Source organism: Misgurnus anguillicaudatus, chromosome 18 (genome assembly GCF_027580225.2).
Source record: "Misgurnus anguillicaudatus chromosome 18, ASM2758022v2, whole genome shotgun sequence".
NCBI lineage: Eukaryota > Metazoa > Chordata > Actinopteri > Cypriniformes > Cobitidae > Misgurnus > Misgurnus anguillicaudatus.
The window spans coordinates 13,902,063-13,920,406 of NC_073354.2; the positions used below are offsets into that span (position 1 = coordinate 13,902,063).

Below are 18,344 nucleotides of genomic sequence, written 5' to 3' on the forward strand. Positions count from 1 at the left end.
AAATTGTCGTCAGTATGGCCTACATGAAACACGACTGCCATCTACAGGTTTTTGTATTTCCTGCATCCCCCACCGAACCCCCCTTCTGCGGGATCTCGCAGAATTTCGGAAGTCCTCGCGGCATTCTGCTCTCAGAGACGCGCATTTTTAAGGGCCACATCTGTAGTCACACCGTGTACAAATAACAAGGTCATATGAGATACAGCCATCTTTTAAACGTATACATACTGGGAACTTTATTCTCAGAAGGCGAAGCACTGCTACTTGTGCGGAGTGATTTGCACAACTCTGTCCGAACTCTCTGCTCCTCACCAGGGGGCTTCTCTGGTGCTGTGAGCAAATCACTCCACCCAAGTAGCAGTGCTTCCCCTTCTGAGAATATAGTTCCCTGTATGTATATGTTTAAAAGATGGCTGTATCTCATATGACCTGTATAATTTTTTTGTTTTGATAAAAACGAAGGAAGATGTTTAGAGGAATGTTTGTAACCAAACTGTTTGTGAGCCCCATTCACTTCTATAGTAGGAAATAGGAATACTATGGAAGTGAATCTGGCTCACGAACGGTTTGATTACGAAAATCCCTTTAAATATCTTCCTTACGGGTTCGTCAGAACAAAGAGAAATATATACAGGTTTGTAACATGAATTGAGTAAATGATGACTGAATTTTCATTTTCCGGCGAACCTTTAAAAAACTACATATTGATTGTTTAGTGAGTAAACTGTAGTAAATGCTTATTATGTAGATAATTATTTAAGTCATTATTCACTAAGGTGATAAATTATATTTTGTCCATTGAACTAGGAAATGTTACTGCTTTTATTTTAAAAATCTGGACACCTTATTCACACAATTTTTTCACATTGTATTGGCTTTGGCTATCTGCTTATTAAGTCTGAAGTCACACATCAGATACTTAAGGTAGCTAAAAAAATACTAATGCACACAGTAAGCTTTAAAACTACGAAATATCATTATTCTTCCTATCTCCATACTTAAGTCCCAGATGACAATAAAGTGATTCATCTAATAAATTGTAAAGAATCTTCGTATCCAGGAAGCCTTGAGAATGTATTGTACACTGTAAGTTTATAAAAGCTTAGCCTAAATGCAAGATCTGAATAAACATATTGAAATTTTATTTTTATAACATTACCACTTGACTTGAAGCGTTTAGCACAAATGCACACATTCTGACACACAAGCCCCCCCTCACCCCCCAATCTATACATGCCATATTTTTTGTCTAGAGATAATGATCTTGCTCCCATGATGCCTACACTAAAATGAAGATGAACATGGGAGCATTTACGTACCCAGAATGTCATTTCCAGTGAAACTTTAAATAAGAATCAAAAGAGATGAGCGGTGGTGGCAGAATAAATTACATTTAGAATAAGAGGGAGAAAATGGCTGACCATATTTTGATATTTGCAACAAGCGCTGCTTCAATTAAACAAAAATGTTTCACAAATATAACAGAACTTAGACGTATAAAAGAAAAAAGCAAGCGAGTGTGGAGGGCAGGCCCACGGAGGTGTTAAAACCTTTTTTTAATTAAAGTCCTTGCCCTGATCTCATGTTTAAACCAGAACGCTGTGCATTGAATGATAAATAAGCATACATCTCATCCCAATGCTCTATTCGCTTTAGGGTCTGAATCCCTAATGTCCCCTGAGAAATCCAGTTGATTGGAAGTAAGGAAGCTTTGGTTGGGCATTTGTTGGATTGTAATGAGCATATATCCTTGATTTCCTGAAAATATGATTTCCATTTCCATGATTTTGCAATCGTTTTCATATTTGTAATCAGTGCATGTATCCCTGAGGGAAGTCTTCTTTGGAATGAATTTATTAGTTTTCATAGTAGCTTTTAAAGAGGAAAATAAATACAACTGCTCCGATGTGCGTCACCTTTCTCTAATCTTCATTTCCAGACTGGTTTGAACCACGGCCTAGTGTTTAGCACTCATTTCTGACTCATTGCCCAGTTTTGTGCATAATAAAAATTATAAAAAAATATAGCTATGTGGTGGATGGTAGATAGCAGTTTATCTTACAATATACAGACAACTTTTATGCATCCAAAGATTAGGAATTATTGTATTCAACACTTTAGATGAAATAATAAACACTCGTGGGGTCTCAATGATCCTAAGAAAGGTGAGAAATCAGCCCAGAACTACATGGGAGGAGCTGGTCAATGACCTGAAAAGAGCTGGGACCACCGTTTCCAAGGTTACTGTTGGTAATACACTAAGCATCATGGTTTGAACGGAAGGTTCCCCTGCTTAAACCAGCACATGTCCAGGCCCGTCTTAAGTTTGCCAATGACCATTTGGATGATCCATGGAAGAAAGTCATGTGGTCAGATGAGACCAAAATAGAACTTTTTGGTCATAATTCCACTAAACGTGTTTGGAGGAAGAAGAATGATGAGTACCATCCCAAGAACACCATCCCTACAGTAAAGCATAGGGATGGTAGCATCATGCTTTGGGGGTATTTCTCTGCACATGGGACAGGGCGACGGCACTGTATTAAGGAGAGGATGACCGGGGCCATGTATTGCAAGATTTTGGGGAACAACCTCCTTCCCTCAGTTAAGGCATTGAAGATGGGTCGAGGCTGGGTCTTCCAACATGACAATGACCCGAAGCACATAGCCAAGATAACCAAGGAGTGGCTCTGTAGGAAGCATATCAAGGTTCTATGGAGGGAGCTGAAACTCCGTGTTTCTCAGCGACAGGCCAGAAACCTGACTGATCTAGAGAAGATCTGTGTAGAGGAGTGGGCCAAAATCCCTCCTGCAGTGTGTGCAAACCTGGTGAAAAACTACAGGAAATGTTTGACCTCTGTAATTGCAAACAAAGGCTACTGTACCAAATATTAACATTGACTTTCTCAATTGTTCAAAAACTTATTTGCAGCTGTATCATACAGATAAATAGTTAAAATATCATACATTGCGATTTCTGGATTTTTTTAGATTATGTCTCTCACAGTGGACATGCACCTACGATGACAATTTCAGACCCCTCCATGATGTCTAAGTGGGAGAACTTGCAAAATTGCAGAGTGGGGATGGATGGATGGATAGATAGATAGATAGATAGATTTTGCTCACATCCCATTCGTTTACATAAAAAGGGCTGCGTTTATGACCAATGGTGCAGCCAGCCACTAGTGGGTGATCGAAAAGTTTTGGCTTCAGTTTTCAAGACGTGTGTAGCACGCCTGTTAAAAACATGTTAGATTTTAACATCTTTAAACCTAGAATTTGCAAAAATAAACTAATTTTATAAAGCATTTTATCAAGCAGTTTCTTGAGGTCTCACATCAAGATACTTTTTAACATACTTTTTTTTTTATCTATGCTGGACTCTTATTGGCTGCTTTTTCTTAATTATTTTGTCCAAGCCATCTATTTCACTTACATTTTTCATTTCTTGTCCTCATTGGAAGGTTAATAATGGGCTCTTATTGATTCCAGGTGAAAAGCAGGCCGCCACACACGTCTCTTTGGACCAGGAGTTTGACCGTGACCTTTCTCAGATGTGGAGGGAGTTGGAGGAGCGGGTTGTCGCTGTGGCAAACAGAGGAACGGTGCCTGCTACCTTCCAGCCATCCCAGTGTTGCCTGAATAGCCAGACGGACAACCTCAGATACCCCCTAGCTGTTGTGGAAGGTATGACCTTTTTCAGCCACCTCTACTTTATTCAAATATTTAAAAATCTTATATTTCCTCCTTCATCTCTTTCAGGTTCTAGTTTTATAGCATTCATTCTCCCGACTGCTTTATTGACATAACCTCTTGGTTTCTGTTGAGGTTTCAGGCCTTCATTATTGTGTTTGATGTATCGCTGAGCTGTGTTTTTTTATTATTATTATTGGACCCGAATGAATTATTTTCTATTTTGTTTTCATCTTTATTTCATAAAAATGTTAAAATACCAGTTCCACAGAGATATCTAATGAAACGGCAGTTCTAATCTACATCTTATTTTGACCGTGTGTGTGCGTGCATGTGTGATTTTGTTAAATTGCTTACTTGCTCCATGTCCTCAGTAGAATATTCATTGGTGTATGTGAAATGTTTGTTAATCAGAAAAAAATGAATTAGTCATTTTAATGGCTTCAGCACTTACCTCTCAAGAGCCCACAGCTATATGGAATAAGACAGAAGGAACAGTCTCCCTCAGGCTATGTTTCTCCACATCTTCATCCTCATTAGTAAATATTTAATCAGCACAGTACTTTAGATCAAATGCTTAACCTAATTACCGAGGTCCTGACTCTCTGTGGTCATTAAAAATCACAGGATGTCTTTGGAAAAAGAGTAGGGGTGTGCCCTGGCATCCTGGCCAAACTTGCCCACTGGCCTACTAATCATCCCCATAAAAACTAATTGGCTAGATCACTCTGTCTTCTCTACACTAATAAGCTGGTGTGTGGTGGGCTTTCTGGCGCAATATGGCTGCCATCACATCATCCAGGTGGATGCTGCACATTGGTTGTTGTTGAGAAGATTTGCCCTTTCATATGTAAAGCACTTTGAGTGCTGCAGAAAAGCGCTATATGACTGTAACTAATTATTATTATCATTATAAGCATGCCTAATCATCAGTGTTGTTTTATGAGATGAGATTTTCGAAAATATTTTTTAATTTATGCAGTCACTTTTTGGGTCTGTGGTTTACACTTGGTGGTGACGTGGCTTTGAATCTAAAATATCTTAAACACCTTCTGTCCAACTTGGAAAATGTGATGAAAATGCAAATGCACCACTAGTTTTTAAATTTTTTATGGTCTTGCCCCACCCTTATTTGAAAAAAAAAATGAGTATGGCTGATTGTAGGCTAAGCTGTAAAATACTATTAATGAAGAGTATCTTTGGCCAGGGGAATTTTGCTTGCTTAGCGATTCATGACTGGAATGTACTGTCAGCTCATTTAAAAGTAAGCAATAAGGGTGTTGCAGAGTGATGCCAAATTTGGTTTTGGCTAGAGGGGATACAGCTATGGCCAAATCTCGCAAGATGTTGGGTTTAGGGTTTGGTTTGTGGGTAGGATTATGATGAAAAACAGTGGTTATGGCTAGATAGAATACAGCTACAGCCTAAATCCTCTGAAATGTTGTGTTTAGGGTTAGGTTTGGAGGTAGAATTAAGTCGAAGGTATACTCGAGCTGTCTGCATGACGTCATTTTGTTCATCAGGAGGGTCCGTGGTCATCCGCGCGCACCGTCCGTGTGCTGCCCAAAATATGAGATAGGACCAGGGCCTGAAGTTAACTTTTTTGACCACCAGCCACTGTGGCAGGTGGATTTAGAAATCCACCTGCCACAGAGACTTTTTACCAGCCAGTTTTTTTTTTTGCCTGAATAGTGAATGATAACGCTGTCTTTATTATATGAATTTAATATATATATATTTTCAGATCTACAAAAGTGAATTTCTCTTTGTCTTAGGTTGTTTGATTAACATTAATGACCAGACTTAAGTAGGTTAATTGAGGTTACTGTCTCTTTAAGACCAGCACATACTGGTTTTTGACTCTCTATAAATACACTTAAGACATAAAGAAATGTTTTATTAGAAAATGAATACTGTTGAGATAATTTTGTTTATATGTGCCCTGTCAAGAGCAGAAAAATTTATTGTACGCATGCTTTTAGGAACGCGTCTCTCCGATGTGCCCTATTGAGTCCCCTTAAACCCGCGCAGACACACAGAGACAGGGGGCACAAACTGCGCACATAAACCCCGCACATACGTTGTTTTTCATTACTCTATTCGCAAAATGTATGTTAATGTACTACAGTATATGGCATAGTAGCGCAACTCTCTTTAAAGTTTACACATCAAGAGTTCTGATCCGTCACAGCAGCACTACACATCTGTGCAACTGTGATTGTACAGTAGCCTATGTCAGCATTGTATTATCATCCCATCTCACCAACAGTTTAATACTTACTCGAACATCCAAACGTAGTCAGAGAAGTACCTCATCTTCTTTCCAATCGCATGAACGTTGCGAAACAGAAAGCGCATCCTCTCAATGAATCACTCAATTTGCATCAGTGATATGCGCAGGTTGATAAAAAATGAGCGGGTGCCGGTTACGAGTCATCCAAAAATATTTTAATGATATTCAGGCCGCGGTCAGTCGGTCGAGTTTAAAAACTATTTTCAACAATTGCGGGTTATAGTGATGGGTCGTTCGCTAACGAGCCGGCTCTAAGAGCTGATTCTTTGTAGCGAACGAGCAGAGCCGAATCTTCAGATGCAGGCAGGGGTGGGACCGTAGAGGCCAGAAGAGCCGAATCTATGAAAAGAGCCGGACTGCCATCACTAAAATGTAGAGCCGGAGCTGGAGCCGAAAGAGCCGAATCTATGAAAAGTTGAAAATGTCGGTCGGTAGTGGGTTGTTCATACAATGACCCGCGCATCACTGATTCGCATTGGCTACCCGCCAATGTGGCTAGTAGATTGACTGTGTTACCCGCCAATTACAAAATCCACCCGCATTTGGCGCGTGGTCGGGTGTTAATTTCATGCCCTGGATAGGACCCTTCACTACAAACATTTACACAAAGGAAATAGACAGCGTTTGCGCACACACTATCGTCTTTTCTTTTTTAATTTTCACTTCTTCCAAGAACAGGAAGCTGTGGAGCATTTTTGTCACCATAATATTTGATTCCTGTTCTTTGTTGTCTTGTTGTTTGTTTCAAGCTTTTTTGCAATGGTGGATCTGCTATTTTTTTATATCTATCCTATTTTTTAATGTACTGTAAATATCACGAATCAGTGCTGCCCTGATGGCCTGGTAGAGTAATTATTTGAATAAAAAATCATTTGTATCCGTGGTTACGAGTCATCCAAACATATTTTAAAATTGGTATTTGGGACGCAGTAGGTCGGGTCGTTTTAAATAAAGATGGCAGTTAACTATTCTAGACAATTACTTAGCGGGTCCGGTACACTATTTATTTAATTTTTTTGCGGTCCGAGTTGTGAGCGGGTTAGTTGAAAACGTCGGTCGGGTGCGAGTTGTTTATACATTGACCCGCGCATCACTGATACCAGGCCCTTTCGAATGAAAACAGCGCTTATCCAGCGAGATTTCACAAGATTTTGGCCGTAGCTGTATCCCTTCTAGCCTCCAACAAGCAAAGTCCTTTTAACTGTTTAAGAAAGGACATAGAATGCAGGCATCTCCTTTTCTATCAACACTGTTGCTTAAAAAGTTTTTGTTTTTGCATGACAGAACCCATAATTGTGGAGGTAGTCTTCCGTAACCCCTTGAAGGTTCCTTTGGTCTTGTCGGCGCTGTCTCTGCTGTGGAAGTTCACTCTGAAAGACTTTTCAGGCCCTCAGGGAGGCACGGTTGGAGAAACCATCACCAATGAAAAAGAGGCTATGTCTTCAAAAGTAGTAAGACCCTTCATCATCTTTTGCTTCGTCTTGCCTTTGGGGTTTAAGTGTTTCAGCTGTGTTAGTTAACTTTTGAATTTGTTTTAGACCACGGCCCTTAATGATGTCATCGACACGCAAGTCATTCCAGAGTTCACCATGAGCCCAGAAGAGACCAAAGTGGTGAGGTTCTTTCATATGTTTTAACGAACTAATGGTTTGATCGCTTAAACAAGGATCACATAAAAAAGATTAAATGTCAGCAAGAATTTGCAGTGTTAAAGGAAAACACCACCGTTTTTTAATATTTTACAATGTCCTTACCTCAACTTAGATGAATGAATGAATACATACCTATCTTTTTCAATGCGTGCACTTTTAATCTTTGTACAGCGCCTCGTGAATGTGTTAGCATTTAGCCTAGCCCCATTCATGCCTATGGCTCCAAAAAGGGATTAATTTAGAAGCCACCAAACACTTGCATGTTTTCCCTATTTAAAGACTGTTACATGAGTACTTACACGAGTAAGTACGGTGACACAAAATAAAACTTTTGTTTGGAGCCATAGGAATGAATGAGGCTAGGCTAAATGCTAACACATTCATGAAGTGCTGTACAAAGATTAAAAGTGCACGCATTGAAAAAAGATCGGTATGTATTAATTCATCTAAGTTGATGTAAGAACATAGTAAGATATTGAAAAACGGTGATGTTTTCCTTTAAGCAGAGCGTTAGTTGAGTATTAACAATTTTTCTATCTTTTACAATAACAGTAAATTCATCAGAACTATAAAATAACGCAAATGCAGCTATGAGAATTTGCAACATGTAATCAAAAATGTAATGTACAAAAATATTAGGTCTCACCCTGGGATGTTTTTTTTTTTGTACTAAAAGAGTTCTTATCTTTTATGGACTCTTATTGGTTGCATTTTCTTCATTAAATGTTCTTCATTAGAAGTCATCCGTTTCAACGACATTTTATAAAAAAATTTGCATGATGTTTGCACAATAGTTTTTTCCACGAAAATGTTATCAGACATAAAAACTTTTTTATGTGACCTTAAACTTCTGGATGCTGGTGTGCGTTGCTTATAATTTCTGTTTCTGGCTTTCTCAAATTTTCAGGCTCGTTTAAGGTTGCTTCCTCGTAAGACAGGAGAGCTTCATGTTCTCGGGGTGGTTTACGATCTGGGCACTGCAGATGTAGGCAACAGCGAAGGTGTGATCCAAAACCACTTTGATCGTCACACCTCTGAACCCAGCTATAAATGTGATTTCTTATAGTTATTGATAATAAAAATAATAACTGATAATGTTTTTGTGATGCAGGTCTACCTGCCAGTGATCTGATGTGTGTGCGTGGACAGCAGAATCTGGAGATTCAGGGTCCCAGGCTTAACATGACCAAAGAAGAAAAGACCTCTGTGAAATATGGACCAGACCGCCGCCTGGATCCCATTATCACGCCTCCTATGCCTTTACTGGAGGTACATTTAGGCATTTAGTATATGCTTTTATTTAAAGTGACAATGTTAGGAAATATTCATCTTGGTGTGTTTGAAATGAATCAAACTGTTTCTTATTTCCTTTTTCACACAGGTGTTTTTTATCAACTTCCCTACTGGTTTACTATGTGGTGAGATTCGAAAAGCGTGGGTAGAATTTGTGAATGTGAGCGCAGTCCCGCTCACCGGCCTGCGGGTGGCGTCCACTCACCCAGAGTTCTTCACGTTCGGCAGTGCCACCTCTGACCTCACACCAGTGACGCCCACGGCAGCAGAGCACTGTTCTGCCTACAAGACTGTGGCCACGCCCCCTTCAGTGGCAGCGGTGACCCTCGTGTCACCAGCTGCGTTCGGGGTCACCAGCGGTCACAGGCCGGCAGTGACAGAGATCCCCTTATCAAGAGGCATTTTGGGACCAGGGGAGGCGTTACAGATTCCACTGTGGCTCAGGGGTCCTGACCGAGAGGGTGTCCATGAAATCAACTTCCTGTTTTACTATGAGAGCACAGAGAAGACTGCAAAACTTAGGTACATGGCAAATCTTGGTGTTTTAGAATAATGGCATACTAAGGTTAGTGTTAGAACGGATGCCCAGATGAGTGCTGCCGGTATTTCACTTTCTCTTTATTCATTTTGTATAGCGTGTAGGTAACACTTCGAGCATGCAGGCTCTTCATCAGATCACAGTGGGTTTGATGAAGAGCCTGCGTGCTCGAAACGTTACCTACACGCTATGTGATAGTTTTATTAATAAAATCTTTTGATACTCTTGGAGCTTTGGTGTTGCCAACTTTGCATTCTTATAGTATTCGTATTTTTGGTCAAGCAACCAACTAAAATCTGCATGCTTTTGCCTGCTTTTTGTCTTTATTCATTTTACAAATGAGTGCACATGGATTTCCTCACTACGACATGCACTTTCGGAAACGTTCCAACAAGATTACTAGATCGCCTTTAGGGGTGTGATCCCAGAATCACAGGTTGTGTTTGCAATTTTATGGATGTTTTGGGGGGTTAACATGCTGAAAGGGTTTTACATTTATAAGAATTTATAATTGAAGTAAGCATTTCATGAATATTACAAAATAAGCAAAGGTGTATTTGCTACGTGTTCTCTTCATGCGTGTTTGCATTTTCCTTTTGTGGCTGTGATACAAAGCATTTGTGTTTTGTGCTATTAAGTAGCGTATCATTAAAGATAAGCGCATCTAAAAAATGTGCCATCAGCCGTGTAAAGGGACACTTGACTTTTTTTTGAATATTTTATTTTCCAGCTCCCCTAGAGTTAAATATAAGCTTTTTACCGTTTTGGAATCCATCCAGCCGATCTCCGGGTCTGGCTGGTCCACTTTTAGCATAGCTTAGCATAATCCATTGAATCTGATTAGACCAGTGCCTGCTGCCGGCATGTTACAGCAGCAAAGTCCTTGATTATTACGCCAGAATGAGAGCACAGCTCCCAGCCACATCTGCCCAGAAAATCGCAACTTTTAATTTTCCGTCAGTCTTAATACACGATGTGACTACAGAAGAGTCAAGTTTTTAATAGGAAAAATATAGAAACTCTTTGGTTATTTTTTAACGCGATGCTAATGATCTAATCAGATTCAATGGATTGTGCTAAGCTATGCTAAAAGTGATACCGCCAAACCCGGAGATCAGCTGAATGGATTCCAAAATGGTAAAAATCAAATGTGTAACTCTAGGGGAGCTGGAGAATGAGCATATTTTCACAAAAACGTGGAGTGTCCCTTTAAAGAGAAACCATTCAAAAATCACCACTGAAATTTAAATGACTCCTTCTTGTTCTCTCTGTGACACCTTTAGTCACAGGGTGCTTCGTCATACGGTTTTCATCTGTGCAAGCCGCTCTCTCAGCGTCACAGCTACGGCGAGCCGAAGCAACACGCTGCAGGTCGGAGAGGAGCAGAGAGAGAAAGATGAGAACCACAGCAGCATGTTGGTCTTCGTAGACGTTGAAAACATCAACACAGTGAGTTGTGTCCCTTGCATAGATATCCTATGCACACATGTTGCTTTAAAGTTTTTTATTAAAATGAAATCCAATGAAAACATCTGACACCGGTTATTGATCTTTTACCATGGTTTAAATATCAGCTTTTACTATATATTTAAAATCTCTCGCTCTCTTTCTCAGAGTGAAGCAGGTGTTCGTGAGTTCCACATTGTTCAGGTGTCCAGTAGCAGCCGGCAGTGGAGGCTGCACAAGTGCATCAATCCTGCAGGAGATAAAGGTACGAGTCCACCCTTATGTTTTAGGCACATATGCTTGGCTGCTTTGTAGATAGCTTCTTCTAAAGCCATTCAATTCAAATAAGCTGGTTATGGGTTCATCCTCCCTAGAAATGACCTAAAGGCTTTCAGGGTTCCCACGGGTCCTTAAAATCCTTGAAGGTTTGTGAATCTGGGGGAAAAATGCAAGGCCCTGGGAAGTTTTTGAAAATAGACATACATAGATACAGGTCATTGAAAGTGCTTGAATCTATTTTATTCAAGATGTTTTCTGGAAAAAAATCTATATTATTCCCTGTGTAGTATAGGATAATATCATTAAAATTCTAGACGTTTTATGCACACGTGCTAAACTGTTCACTTTAAATGCTTATATCTTCTGTATGTGAATGTTGATTTATACCAAAATGCTTTTTTGCACAGTTGTGTTTGTCACATGAAAACGTCTCGGGTTACGTATGTAACTGTTGTTCCCTGAGACGCTGACCAGACCAGACGCTGCGTCTCCCTTGCCATACTTCCTGCGTTCTGGTAACGCCGTCTTTGGCAATATTTCAGATAGCGATATACTTCCTGTCTCCCGCGTGACCCTGTCTTTGTCGTTAAGCCTCACCATTGCTTAAATTGAAATATACACATTTAGACGCACTTACCCCTGGAGGCGTCCCCAAAGTGTCACTGCAGTGACGCAGCGCGAGTTCCCTCGAAAGGGAACTGTAACAATGTATCTTTAAAGGTAACGCAATGTAACCTTGCTCTCACTTGAAATGTGTCCCCACATTTAGTCCTTGAATTTGAGGGTATTGGCCCTGGAAAGTCCTTGAAAGGTCCTTGAATTTGAAGTTAACTAATGTGTGGGAACCCTGGGTTTTGCGCTTGCGACTTTCATCTATCTACACACACTACATTTAAAAGGTTGGGAGTCACTTCACTAAAATGTTTTATATGATATTAAAAACCCTGAGGTGTGCTTTTGACTCTGATTGAATATAAACTACATCTGAGCGGTGTCTTGTGAATCCAGATTATACAGTGCTTCCTTAACCACTTTTATACACCCACCCTGTTCTTTCATTAATGTCATTCCCTGTTCTTTGTAACACTGATCCATCTTTAAAATGTTTAAAGCCTACATAAATCTATAGATCCCTAGGAAGGCGATATTGATAGCTTGTGAGGATGCAAACACAGTATGATATGCACCTGCAGTTGATAGCGTGCACAGCAGGATATCCACACAGACACTTACGCTCAGTTGCCAGCAAGACTCAAGTTCTCTACTATTGAAATTGGTTCACATTGCATTTATGTTGAGTCAGTTACACTGATGTTGTGAAAGAGGAGCGCATGCTTATGCCCGCACAGAATGATGAAGCAAATCTGGTCACTTTGATATTGTGCTGAGTGTGTGAAACTCGCAGGCACACGTGAATCAATTTAGTGCCTACTAAAGTGTAAATTTAATCACATGCGTGTGTTTTAGCTTCTGGTCAGGTTTAGATGGAAGAAGTGAACGCAGTGATGTGAAAATCTATGGCTTAGAAATAATGAAAACAATACATCTTTAACCAGATGCTATAATGCATAAGATACATCAGTGTCTGCTTGTTAAATTCATCAAATCAATCTTCTGTGATGCAAATGCCCAGCCAGCTGGTGTTTAATGTTTGACTGCAATGTCTTTTGTGAGTACTTTAATTCAGTAAAGGAAGGACACTTACTCCATGAGACGAGATGAGATTGGGTTCACGAGAACGAGATGAGATTTTTACACTTTTCAGTGGCGGGCGGTGACTTCTTTTTAATGGTGCATGAATGTGATTCATGTATTTAGCCCGTCATGTGTGTGGCTCGTCATGTCAAATATGTGTTTGCCGCATCTTGTGAACCTATGTGCATCACGCATCATGTCAAAATACGTGCATGCTGCAGATGCTTCCCAGGGGTTTATATTAAAAGAGATGATCACATTTGCCATATACTCGCTTAATCTCATGTGTAATCAGAGTTCATTGTTAAGCAAGTGTCTTGCGCATATTTTGTGAATTGTCTCTTTTATCATAAACCCTTTCAATGTGCAGCAGGCACATATTTTGACACGACGAGTCACACATGACACTCCAAACTTATTTTGAATTCCTTCCCCTCAGAAGAGAAGTCACTGGCTGCCGATGTCCTCAATGATAAAATATATGAATGGGAAACTGAAATCACATCCTTTTCAACCAACTATTATTGCATAGTAATTATTATGTAATTTTAAAGGTAATTGTTCATTTAGGTCTATTTTTTACCAAGAAATATCAAATTACTTAACAATTTTTTTATTAGGGACTTTGGGTATTAAGAGGCTGTTTACACTTGGTATTAAGATGTGTTTTCATCGATCGGATCACAAGTGGACGAGAGAGACACATTACGTTTACACCTGGTATTTAAATCCGTCTCTTTTGTCCACTTTCGACCGCTTCTTTGCTGAATACTATGAGGGGGTGGTCTGTGAGACGGTGGGCGAGTCTCTCTGCTGTCATTCAATCCCGAGTAATTATGAGTTTATATGGACGCAAACTAATATAATGTCGGAGTGCACTGCTTGTTTAGCAAGTAAACATGCTGCACAGTGTTTTGTACATGAGTATGTAAGAGCTTTCTTTGAATTTTCAGCACAATTGATGAAGTAGGATCGCGCAACTTTCACACGCTTTCAAAACGAAACTACGGAGATCAGCCGCTTAGTTTTATCAATGAAAGGCTAAAAATAGCACTGTTCACCGAATGTTCACGCCAGAAGTAAAAAAAGACGTAAAACTTGTGTTTAATACCTCAGATTAGATAAATGGGCGGGGAGAAGGTGGTCGCGTGTGGCTGTTCGAACGCATTCAACCACATGTGCGTTCCGCAACTCCAAAGCGATCCGATCGAAAGTGGTTTCGACCACCTCTGGATGTGGTTGAAAGTGGTCGAAAGTGAACGAGCTCAAAACGTTTTGAACACCGTTTACACCTGACATTAACGTCGTCCACTTGTGATCCGATCGACGAAAACACATGTTAATGCCAAGTGTAAACAGCCTCTAAGTTTACCCAAAAATAACTTGATGTGCCACTGAGGTGTACCAGCACATACAGTATGAGACTGAAGAGCAACAGCGAAGAGGAAGAATTTGACATTAGATGTGTGCATATATATGTTCACTTTTAAAATCTCATCCCAAAAATAAATAAAAAAAGGGTATAGCAGATTTATATAATGCAAAATTGCAATGGTTACATTAATAGATTCATAAACCGTTTGTATATGGCTCTGTGTTGTTTAGAAGAAGCCTCCTTCAGACTTCTTTCGAAAAAGTGTTTCATCTATCATGTCAAAAGTGAACACTGACCTGCACTGGCACCACAAAAAAGCTTTTCTGTAAATGTGTGAAAGAACCCTCATCTTCTTTCTCTATGTTTGTTTCATCTTGTGTTTGCAGACTCTAAGCTGGCCAGCCGGGAAAGGGGAAAGCTGTGCTTCAGAGCCACCAGATGCCGAATAGAGGAAGGTGAGGCTTTTAGTACACATACATTCACAAAGCCCCATCTGTATCAAACCCTGTCCTTGTTAACACCCTCCATCAAAATTCAGTGTCTGTTTAGCACTTAAGTATTTCGGCTGCTTCACCTTAGAGCCAGTTGTGGTTAAATCTCGACCAATCAAAATGCAGAAACTGTGTATAACAGTGGGAATATGAGAAGTTGACGCGTCCTGCTGTTTAACATGCTTTATGCCTTTTAAAACGGTATTGTCAATACTTATTCCCCGTGTCATTTCACTTTATTTATTATGACTCAACTTGTGTACTTAAATGTTCTGATTTCTTTGTATGAATTCAATATTTGGCTTGATGGCTACATCTGGTGAAAATAGCCCACTTAGAAATCCCCTTACTGATAAAAATGCTGATGTGTCAAATACTTATTTTCCCCGCTGTATTATTATATACGTTTAATTTATTATTATTATTATTATTATTATTATTATTATTATTGTCAAGTACGCACATGCTGACCTTTTCTCTTAATCCTTCAGCTACCTCAGATGCAGTAGAAAAATACACATTTGCTGACCTCAACCTTGGCAATGAGCAAGTAAGAAAGCCCTCATGTTGTTATTACTATTAAGCACTCTTGAAACCAATAAATAAAAATTATTGACCATTGATTGTGGTCTTTATTCGTTTTTTGATGTATTTGTGTTTTTTTTTTTTTCATTTCCACTTTTGTTAGATCATCAGCTCTACCACTCCATGCGCTGACTTTTTCTTCCGGAGGGATTTGCCCTCTGAGCCCAGGAGAGGGGGCGTGGCCACGGGCGGTGCTAGCCAGATGGGCAGACAGAGCCTCACGCCGCAGAGCACGGATGATGATGCCATGATGGGTATCATCAGAAAATGCAGCGAAGTAGAGTTTGACATCATCGTCCTTTGGAAGGTAGTTGTGGTTTCCAGTGTTTTCTATCATTGAAGCAGAGATTGGTAATGAATAGCCTAGCATGTAAAAAGCTTCATGTAGGGTCCAAAAATATGTAAAAAAGAGTCATCTACCCACATACTTTGGAGTAAATTGATAAAAATGTTCTTATTTTACAGAAAGCTTTGCGCTCTACAACTTATGTATTTAAAAAAATAACCCCCAGCGGGTCTGCAGAGTTTAAGGAGTTTTTAAGGTGTTTTAATCACGCTTTTTTGTTTGTTTTAGGCATATGTTGTCGAGGATAACAAGCAGCTTATTGTAGAGGGTCAGCTTCACGTTTCATTGCAAACTATTGGCAAAGAGGCCTGCACGCTCACACAAAAAGAGGTAATACACATACACTTGCTCTGTTCCAAAACTGCCTACAGAGGCATCATAGACGCTCCCGACATGTTCCAGATTATGCTTTCCCCAAAGATTCACGATTTTGGCCAATTTCTGAGGCAATGTTACTTGTATCATTCATGGAGATTAATGAACTCAATGAAAAAGCTGTTAAACACGCAGATGATGTATAAATGCATATTACAAGCAATACTGAAAAAGTATATCATTAATTGTTTAGTTTAAACTAACATGAATAATTTATAATGTATATGGCATATACAGTGCCTTGCAAAAATATTCATACCCAATGAACATTTCCACATTTTTTTTTAGTTACAACCGCAAATAAAAATGTATTTTATTTAGATGTATTCATGATAGGCCAACACAAAGTGGCACATAATAGTAAAGTGGATGGAAAATTATAAAAGGCATCCACAATTTTTTACAAAGAAATATCTGAAAAGTGTGGCATGCATTTGTATTCAGACCTCCCGAGTCAATACTTTTTGGAACCACCTTTGGCTCAAATTACAGCTGCACCTCTTTTGTGGTACAGTATGTCTCTACCAGCTCCAGAGAGTGACATTTTTGCCCATTCTTCTTTGCAAAATAGCTCAAGTTGGTCAGATTGGAACCGCAATTTTCAAGTCTCGCCACAGATTTTCAATAGGATTAAGGCCTGGACTTTGACTGGGCCATTTTAACAGATGAATATGCTTTGATCTAAACCATTCCATTGTAGCTCTGGCTGTATGCTTAGAGTCGTTGTCCTGCAGGAAGGTGAACCTCTGTCCCAGTTTTAATTTTTTTTCAGATGATGAATTGTTCAGTGCTCTGTGATATGTTCAGTGCTTGGGATATGTTTATAGCCTAATGCTGCTTTAAACTTCTTCACTTTATCTTCAACTTTATCCCTGACCTGTCTGATGTGTTCCTTGGTGATGCTGTTTGTTCACTTATGTTCTCTTAAAAAAAACCTCTGAGGACCTCTGAGGTCTTTACAGAACAGCTGTATATAATAGTCACTTAGGTGACTATTAAAGGCCACTGGTCCCGCTTGATTTTAGTTGGTATCAGTTAACTTTAGGAGTATCAGATGGCACTTTTCCATTGCATAGTACCCCATGGTTTGGTTTGGTTTAGTTTAGTTTGGGTCGGGTCCGCTTACTTTTGGGAGCTTTTCCATTGGGTGGAGTACGTAGTACCCGATACTTTTTTTCGTACCACCTCAGTTGGGGTTCCAAGTGACCCAAGCTGATACCAAACGTGACGTGAAAACACTGAAGGTCACTGATTGGTCTGAGAGAATCGTCAGCTGTGTCCCAATTCAAGGGCTGCGAACTTATAAGCATGGGACCTTAAAGATGAGCACTCGGTCTTTCAAGGTGGCAGCCTCAGAAGTTCGCGAAGAGAACTGAAATGAGACGGTCTAACCTTCGGACGACCTATAATTGGCGTCACCTGCTGCACGCGCCTGTCAGCAGGACATAGCGGAAATGTTTCTGACTTATTAAAATAAATATGAAATCAGAAAAATATTAATTTAGTTTAGAAAATATGACACATTGATGTAGATTAAACTATTCAACAGTATATTAAATTAATCAAAATTAGAAATATATGCATCATAAAAATAATAATATTAACACAAAACATAACTTATAATACTAAAACAGTGACAAGAAAAAATTTTTCTGAAACATACACTTTTTTAATAAAGGTTTTAATTGTTTATTTTAGAATATCCAGCCGTTATATGCAGCCGTTGCAGGCGCGCAATGAATCTTGGGATAGTCTCGGCTGTTAAGGATCCATTCGTTCTATCCTTAACATCGCGGAGAAATGAGGACGCATTTTGAGGCTTCATTCTAAGCATCCTTTGAATTGGGACGGCCTTACCAGCCTCAAGTCGCGCTGCTGTGACGCAATCTGTCTTAAAATACGTCCTTAGAAGGTCGCAGCCCTTGAATTGGGACACAGCTATAATCAGCGTCATCGCTAAAAGATTAGCTTTAGCTAGCTTGCGCTGTCTCGAGCAAACATGTTGTCATCTGTGCTCTGCTATAAGTTTCCAAACTCCCTTTTAGCGATGAAAAACATCCACAGGTTGAGAACCAGGAACACCAGAACAGTTTTTTTCCATACTTACAGTTTGTGGCGGCACATTCGCGACATGCACGTCCTGCAACTTCATTGAGGCTCAGCGGAGCGCCGTCAATTGACGCCACGGGTGTTTGATCAGAAACTATCATGTGAAACAGAGGTAGTTATAAATGCGATGTGCAAACATCTGTAAGTGGTGGCCAATTTTAATTTTGTGGT

General features: G+C 39.7%; 1 protein-coding gene across 1 annotated transcript in view; it reads left to right on the plus strand.

The window, feature by feature from the left end:
* trappc8 (trafficking protein particle complex subunit 8) overlaps nucleotides 1-18,344 on the plus strand; it is a 66,364-nt gene that overhangs the window by 38,060 nt on the left and 9,960 nt on the right. Inside the window, exons 15-26 of the mRNA XM_073855901.1 lie at nucleotides 3,496-3,690; nucleotides 7,274-7,440; nucleotides 7,528-7,602; nucleotides 8,549-8,642; nucleotides 8,753-8,910; nucleotides 9,023-9,456; nucleotides 10,756-10,921; nucleotides 11,087-11,183; nucleotides 14,654-14,722; nucleotides 15,250-15,308; nucleotides 15,447-15,650; nucleotides 15,918-16,019. Coding sequence (XP_073712002.1) covers nucleotides 3,496-3,690; nucleotides 7,274-7,440; nucleotides 7,528-7,602; nucleotides 8,549-8,642; nucleotides 8,753-8,910; nucleotides 9,023-9,456; nucleotides 10,756-10,921; nucleotides 11,087-11,183; nucleotides 14,654-14,722; nucleotides 15,250-15,308; nucleotides 15,447-15,650; nucleotides 15,918-16,019 — 1,820 coding nt within the window. The remainder of the gene's footprint in view (nucleotides 1-3,495; nucleotides 3,691-7,273; nucleotides 7,441-7,527; nucleotides 7,603-8,548; nucleotides 8,643-8,752; nucleotides 8,911-9,022; nucleotides 9,457-10,755; nucleotides 10,922-11,086; nucleotides 11,184-14,653; nucleotides 14,723-15,249; nucleotides 15,309-15,446; nucleotides 15,651-15,917; nucleotides 16,020-18,344) is intronic.